Raw genomic sequence first — 8,334 nt, 5'->3', positions numbered from 1 at the left:
AAAATAAAAAAAAAATATTAAAATTTTCAAAATAAAAAGAGGCTATTTCTTGAAGACTATTTTTGTGACAAAAACTTAAAAATGACTATTTAAGAGAATTGTCCTATATTAAACCGAAGTTACAATTAATATTAAACTAAAAATAAGTATAAATTATATTAAAATTTTACAATAAAATTTTTTACTTCACAAAGAATTAATATTTTTTTTTGTGAAACAAAACGAGCGTTTTGTTGATATCCTGCATCATCTTAGTTATTTTTTTAAAAAAATTGTCTCTCTTTTTACAATAGTACCTACAAACACATAAATAAAGAGAGAGAGAGAGAGAGAGAGAGAGAGAGAGAGAGAGAGAGAGAGAGAGAGAGAGAGAGAGAGAGAGAGAGAGAGAGAGAGAGAGAGAGAGAGAGAGAGAGAGAGAGAGAGAGAGAGTCAATATTAAGTCATTTACCGAAATGAATCTTTTATGTTGTTATGCATGTACGATTTAATTTCGTAATACATCATTATACAAGACTTGTTAAACGATTATATTAACAAAAAAATTGATTAGATATTTGTTCTTGTGATAACAAAAAACTAGAAATGGAGAGTGAGAGAAAGGTCCAAAGGCACGGCTAAGAAAACAAAACCGTGGACACCCTGTCCCCAATTTGACAAGTCTTTGTCTCCTCCTTAACTCTCCTTCTCGTCTCTGTCTTATTCCAGTTTGGTCTCATTTCCTAAAAACGACGACGTTCACTCCTATAAAATTTTCCTTTCTTCTCCTCCTCTTATCTCTACCCAACACCACTCAATTTCATTTCTCTTATTCCCTTCCCTTGTTTAGTATAAAACTAACAAGCCCTTAATCGTTTTTTCATCTTCATCTTAATCCACATGCGTACACATATACTCATATAGTATCTTCTTACATATGGCAATTGTATCCTCCACAACAAGCATCACCACAATGAGTAACCAAGTCGACAACAACAATGAAAAAGATATAGAGGAGGATACTCATGGAGGCGCCCACGAGAGTCGTGTTCAAAATGATGATGAAGCTGATGATCATGATCATGACATGGTCATGCCTGGATTCCGATTCCATCCCACCGAAGAAGAGCTTATAGAGTTTTATCTTCGCCGTAAAGTAGAAGGCAAACGCTTCAATGTAGAACTCATCACTTTCCTCGATCTTTATCGCTACGATCCTTGGGAACTTCCAGGTAAGTATACATTTAATATGTGTATATACACAAAGAAACCACAGACTATTTGAAATTTTTACTATATATACTTAATATAAACATGATAAATATATACACAATTTATTAAGATCTAGAGATTCTTCTCACACACTCTCTCTCTCTCTCTCTCTAGTTCTTTTCTTAAACATATATAGACTCTCTTTTTTTTAACTAACCTATATAAACTTCTTACTGATTATATCTTTATCAATCTCCGATATTCTAAATATCTTTCAATACTTCCTCTTTATTTTCATTTTTGGAATAACGGATATGGTTCATTATTTTTAACCCCAGAAAAAACAGAATGACGGTGTTTTATATATAATAATGGAACTCCGAAGAATCAACCTTTACTTCCTTTCTCAAACCTATGCATACTTCATAAGATATTCACATGTGTGTATATGAATATAAGTCTTACTTTTTGGTGTTATCATAAGATTATATCAGGTTGATGGACGATATGTGTATGTATATGCAGCGATGGCGGCGATAGGAGAGAAAGAGTGGTACTTCTATGTGCCAAGAGATCGAAAGTATAGAAATGGAGATAGACCAAACCGAGTAACGACTTCGGGGTATTGGAAAGCCACCGGAGCTGATCGGATGATCAGATCGGAGACTTCTCGGCCGATCGGCTTAAAGAAAACCCTAGTTTTCTACTCCGGTAAAGCCCCTAAAGGCACTCGTACCAGTTGGATTATGAATGAGTATCGTCTCCCTCACCATGAAACCGAGAAATACCAAAAGGTACATATTCAATAAAGTCTTTTTTTTTAATGTAACCCATATAGACATAGATATAACCCTAGCTAGGTTGATGCCTTACAAATTGAAATGAGATCCCTAGGTTGTTTGAATCTTGTTTTCGTGATTAGTTTTTACTTATCTTTCATTTTATAAAATTCAAAATGCTTGTAGCTGAGCTACTTAAATGCAAGGCGGCGTTTGCGATTAAATCCTGAAAATGTTCATGCCATACGCATGAACTCTTTAAATTACTAGCCATGGCCCATATGCATAGTAGAAGACATTAATAAGATAGCTACTTACATTTCTATATACTCACAAGTATCACATTGTTTTTGGAGAGGCGTAGTTAGTGTTCTTACAATTCATCACATTGTTTCCTGCTCTTTCTCACATTCATGACTTATATTTAACTTGCCTGACACTTTTTTGAATTTGGCACATATATGAATGTATAACAGTATTTTTATGTACAAAAATTAATTAACTTCTTTATAGAAGATATGAATGATTACGATAACACGGAACATAACAAAATGAAAAATGGTAACTTATTCACTGGCTGATAAATATATTGTTTTCGGTTTGTTCCGTTGTTCGTATATTAAGATGTCACTATCTGATCATTACGTTTATGTACGTATTAGTTCTTATATAGATGGCTAAGCATACAACAAGCTTGACATAAGTTTACAAATATAAATTGTGTATGATTTACACACATCCAACTATATTGCACTGGTAAAATACATGACTAGAGAAGTAGAAAAGTATATATATATATATCAATCCTTACATCTCAAATTGAAAAATGTGATCAATGTAATATATATTTATATATATATCTACGTCAATGGTATTACTCTACCAATGCAATTGTACACGTTATTACTGATATGTATCTCAAGTCTAATCACTGTGTACATGATATATATAGGCTGAGATATCATTGTGCCGAGTGTACAAAAGGCCAGGAGTAGAAGATCATCCATCCGTACCACGTTCTCTATCTACAAGACATCATAACCAAATCTCATCATCAACATCATCCCGCTTGGCCTTAAGACAACAACAGCAACACCACTCATCTTCTTCTAATCATTCCGACAACAACCTTAACAACAACAACAACAACAACATCAGCAACAATCTCGACAAGCTCTCAACCGAATATTCCGGCGACGGTAGCACCACAACCACCACAAACAGTAATTCTGACGTCACCATAGCTCTAGCCAATCAGAACATTTATCGTCCAATGCCTTATGGTGCAAGCAACACACCTATAGTCTCTACAACTAATCAAGAAGATGATGAGACCGCAATTGTTGATGATCTTCAAAGACTCGTTAACTACCAAATATCTGATGGAGTTAATATCAATCACCAATACTATCAAATCGCTCAACAGTTTCATAATCAACAACTAAGCGCAAACGCAAACGCGTTGCAATTGGTGGCGGCGGCTACTACAGCGGCGCTAACCCCTCAAACTCAGGCGGCGTTAGCCATGAACATGATCCCTGCAGGGACGGTTCCAAACAATGCCTTGTGGGATATGTGGAATCCAGTAGTACCTGATCATGGAAACAAAGATCATTATACTGATTCTCCTTTCAAGTAATCTAATTAGATCTTCAATGTTACCAATTACTTAAAAATGCTGCTTTATTATATATCTTTATATGTTCATTGTATTATGAAACAAGTTACTTATAGCTATAGACTATGATTGGTTATTGCAATTTATGTAATGGAACTGATTTTCTACATATATCCATTTTATTAGTATTATATTTGAAACTTCTTTTTAAGTCAATTGTTATATATTAAACTAGGATCCTATAAACTACGTACGACTAAGGTATCCATCCAGTTTAACACCGTTTTTAACCAAATCTTGCTGAACATTTTGATCCACAAATCGAACCAAACAAAGATAATTATACCTATTTGTTCGATTTCGGTTTTCATGTACGAACAGATTACAACAATAAAATTAGACTGTTGACGACAAAAAGACTAATTAAAATCACAAATTTTAAAAACGTTTCAACAAATTGATGGCAAATTAGTTTTCAGTATAATTTTCTAAATCACAACTAAAATAAGAGGAGTCTAATATTTTGTGTCTTTCATTTACCAATTATTTAAATTCATTTGGCATTAATTGTCGTTCACACTAGATCCAATTATTTAAATTCATTCGGCATTAATTTGATAAAACACATTAGATCCAAGTTGTTAAACCTGATTAGTGCGACTTATACATAAACAATCTACTAACTCTTAATAATTCAACAGACGATAAACTATATACGCTGGCTAGTTTTGTCTACGTAAGTAGGACTTAGGGTTTGACAAAAGATTTTTTTTTGCCAAATCTAACTTAGGGTTTGAGAAAATAAAAACGTAGGGAATGCAATGTAAAAAGACCATACGTTTTTAAGCAACAAATATGTTTAACATTTTCACAAGATGTGAATACTAGCTTAAATATCAGTTCACGACTAATAATAAAATGTATTTAAATTTGGCTGACCCTTGTTCAAATATGTTATGTGTATTTTTTAAAAAAAAATTAATGCATGCATTGATGTTGTTCGTATAGTTATGCGTGTAACAAATATTGTGAAGTATATATCTAGAAATGTTTTTTTTGGTTTATTAGGCTTTTTATTGAAAAGTTGTCTACAATATCCTCACCATCTAGAGTAGCAATTAAACATTTAACTCATTGTCTATCTAGACTTAGGACCAATCTTTGATCATAATTCTGGAGGATTCACAAAGAGTCAAAGACACAAAAGCATAGACATAAGCTCAATATTATGACTCATCCATAAGTCTAAAAAACCAAAACTGATCAGGTTCATAGCAAGATAGATTCCTATATAAATATGTATAATGAGATTAAGAGGAGCAAACGTTGGAAGTATAACCATTTTCTGCAACTCTCTACTCCCTCATTTCTATGCATCCATCCAAAATCTTCACACTTAATGACGATATCTTAAATTATTTTCCATTTCACTACGTCTTGCACTTAAATAAACTAAAGCTCTATATGTTTATTTAAATCTATCTCAATAAAGTTTAATATAGCAAGAATCTATTATTGTTTTGAAACTTTTAGTACGTAGTTCTTCCAAAAGAGGTTTTCTCCCAGTGTTTAAAGACAAATAGCTTCGTCTGCCTGATTGCCTCTCGACCTTTTCTTTTTAAGAGAAAAAAGGAAAATGTAACCTAAAAAGGGTATTTCCAGTATTAGCTTCCAAAATACGATCACTACTTCAAATCTCACAACACCCATTACTCCCAGGTTGCTTAAAAAGCCCATTACTCTCTATTGGGCCAGACACTTCATCCCTTTATATCCCGGTAAAGTTGGGCTGTGTTTTAGCATCTTGAACTAAACCAAAATTCACTATGTATATCACAAATAAATATATAACCATAATATTACATTATTCATTTTATCAAATTTCAAATTATGATTTTAACCATAAAACGAACTAACTGAAAACAAACTGAATACTACGAATGATTATATCAAATTTTCTAACCGTTTAAAGAATTAAATTAAAGTGAAAACCAAACTGAACTACAATATTGTAACTCTCATTTGAATATTTTTTAAAGCAAAACAAAATATTATTGCAAAAAAATTCATTAATTTTATAATTATATTAAATATAATATGTTTTTTCTCCTTTTGGGTCGTCTTTTTCGTTTCACTGTGACATTCTTCCGAGATTTTGATTTCGACCTTCGCCGGCGTAATTTATTATTCTCCGGTCTGTGAAGTTGTTTGGTGGATAAAAAAAATGGAGGGGATTATTACTCAACATACACCTCGAACTGTCGAAGAGGTCTTTAGCGACTTCAGAGGTCGACGAGCTGGTCTCATTAAGGCTCTCACTATCGGTCAGTTTGCTCTTTGTTCTTTCCTGTTTTGTCCGATTCTCAACTGTTTTGCTTCTTCCGCGATCATAAAAAAAATAATCCTATTTTTGTGGGTTTCTTGATGAGATTTGACGTTTCTTTGTTTTTGTTTTTGTTTTAATGCAGATATGGTGAAGTTTTACCAAACATGCGATCCTGGTGAGTTATTTCTTCTTCTTCTTCAGTGTCTATCCTTCATTCATGTAACAGAGTTTCAGTTGATTACAAATTTTTCATAGTGAAAGTGTTATATCGTTGTCGTTTAGTTCAGATCTCACTTAAGAGTAAAAGTTTTCACTTTTCAATAGTTTGGTAAAAAGTTTTAATTTTTTCTCATAGTCACTGTTTATTTTGTTTCTACCACTTTTCTCCTGTGTTAAAAGCTTTCTCTTGGATTAGTATTCTGTGTTGTTTTTTTCTAAATAAGGTGTTTTTGTTTGTTTATGCAGAGAAGGAGAACTTGTGTCTGTATGGACTTCCAAATGAGACTTGGGAGGTTAATCTCCCCGCCGAGGAAGTTCCTCCTGAGCTTCCTGAACCAGCTCTAGGCATCAATTTCGCTAGAGACGGCATGCAAGAAAAGGACTGGGTTTCTTTGGTCGCAGTTCACAGTGATTCTTGGCTGCTTTCTGTTGCCTTCTACTTTGGTGCACGTTTCGGGTTTGGTAAGAATGAGAGGTAAAGTTTCCTTCCTTCTCAGCGCTCTCTCTTCCTTTCTGATTGTTAAGTCTCGGGTACTCATGTGTGCTAAGGTTATAATGACTGTTCTAGCATCCTCTTGTGTTGTCTTGTTGCTTATATTTACACTATCTCTGTGTGTCTTTATTGACTCTCTTGATGTTGTTCAATGGGTTGAACTCTTCTTGTTAATTAGTTTATGCTCCTATCGTTTACTTCATGAGACCAAACTGAAGTCACAAGTGTTGTGAATCCCACCTAACTGGACCATTGTTCTTTGAGTTAGGATTCAGGTCAATAGATGTGATATGTGCCTGATTCTGGTCTGTATTTCTTTTAATTAGCCTAGGCAGCTTGCACTGCATTGTAGCTTTGGCCAGCTCTGAAGCTTATCCAGTGAATTGATTCCTTTTCTAGGAAGAGACTTTTCCAGATGATAAACGATCTTCCAACCATTTTCGAGGTTGTGACAGGCAATGCAAAGCAATCCAAAGATCATTCTGGTACCAACAACAACAATAGCAAAAGCAAACCTAGTGGCTTGAAGGTATCTTCTGTTTATCTATTATAAATATATCCCTCTCTCACTCTTCATCCTTTGATAAGCACTTTATCTCTTTGTATAAAGGTTTCGAAGATGATGTCATCTCCACCGCCTAAAGAAGAAGATGAGAGTGAAGACGAGGAGGAGGAACAAGGTGCGGTTTGTGGCGCTTGTGGAGACAACTACGGTACAGATGAGTTTTGGATATGCTGCGACGCGTGTGAGAAATGGTTCCATGGAAGATGTGTGAAGATAACACCTGCTAAAGCAGAGCACATCAAGCACTACAAATGCCCCAGTTGCACTAACAAGAGAGCCAGACCTTGATGTCATATAAACAAAAAAAAAACAGATAATTGGGTTTTAGAAGATGATAAAAATATACGTTTCTTTTTTAAATTGTTTAGTTTTCATTATGGATTGAGAATGTGTACAATTGGGAATGCCTTTCTTTTTTTTTCTGGATTTTTGTTGTTGTTAATGTCAATGCTACTACTAATTTGCATGTTTGAGTCTTGTTTTTTCGTCTACAGTCATTGTAGGTATTGGTAACAATACGCTTTATATTTATCAGCATATGAGACTAATGTATAGTGTATATATTTTAATAAACTACTAGATAAAGTGTACCAGGCAAAAAAAAAATTCGCCTGATAACGAGTATCAGATAAGAAAAATTCTACAAACGAGTAGGCTACATATTCTAGTTTTTATAAATACTTTTTGTGTGGATAAAACCTAAATCCAAATAATGACACAGAAGATATTAACATAGATTACTAGTTTACATGTCTTTATCAGTTGGTTCTTTCAAACATTATCTAATTGTTCATATATTGTTTAAAAGGTATTTAATAGATAGGACCTTTCTCAAAAGACATGAAGTAAATGACTCAAATATATGGGTCATACTGATAGGGGCCTCCTAATATCTAACGAAACAGATGCATGTGTTTTTTTTGGCCTTTTTCTTTTTTTTTTTTGTATGCAACTACAAATGCATTATCTGAAGAATCCATCGAACATATAGGTAAACAAACCATAAGGTTTTGGTTTGATGCAAAATCAGAAAGATACACAAATCTGTCATCTTCGTAAATACATCTACTGCGTTGTTGATATATGTTTGGTAATAACCATTCAATACAAAGTCATTGGATCGATCAATGTTTCGACCTGTTT

At 33.6% G+C, this 8,334-nt stretch overlaps 2 protein-coding genes across 2 annotated transcripts; both read left to right on the top strand.

The window, feature by feature from the left end:
* Nucleotides 1-735: 735 nt before the first annotated feature.
* LOC106369344 (NAC domain-containing protein 35-like) lies at nucleotides 736-3,781 on the top strand. The gene is made up of 3 exons (XM_013809497.3): nucleotides 736-1,211; nucleotides 1,717-1,985; nucleotides 2,923-3,781. The coding sequence occupies exons 1-3, from the start codon at nucleotides 917-919 to the stop codon at nucleotides 3,607-3,609; spliced, it is 1,251 nt and encodes a 416-aa protein (XP_013664951.2). The 5' UTR covers nucleotides 736-916; the 3' UTR covers nucleotides 3,610-3,781.
* A 1,878-nt stretch (nucleotides 3,782-5,659) lies between these two features.
* LOC106365444 (PHD finger protein ALFIN-LIKE 6) lies at nucleotides 5,660-7,657 on the top strand. Its single transcript, XM_013804873.3, has 5 exons — nucleotides 5,660-5,912; nucleotides 6,057-6,089; nucleotides 6,380-6,608; nucleotides 7,026-7,155; nucleotides 7,237-7,657. Exons 1-5 carry the CDS (start codon nucleotides 5,813-5,815, stop codon nucleotides 7,477-7,479), a joined length of 735 nt encoding a protein of 244 aa, XP_013660327.2. The 5' UTR covers nucleotides 5,660-5,812; the 3' UTR covers nucleotides 7,480-7,657.
* The last annotated feature ends 677 nt before the right edge of the window (nucleotides 7,658-8,334 follow it).

This window comes from Brassica napus, chromosome A6 (genome assembly GCF_020379485.1).
Source record: "Brassica napus cultivar Da-Ae chromosome A6, Da-Ae, whole genome shotgun sequence".
In the NCBI taxonomy this organism is placed as follows: Eukaryota; Viridiplantae; Streptophyta; class Magnoliopsida; order Brassicales; family Brassicaceae; genus Brassica; species Brassica napus.
This window is presented reverse-complemented; position numbering and strand designations above follow the sequence as displayed.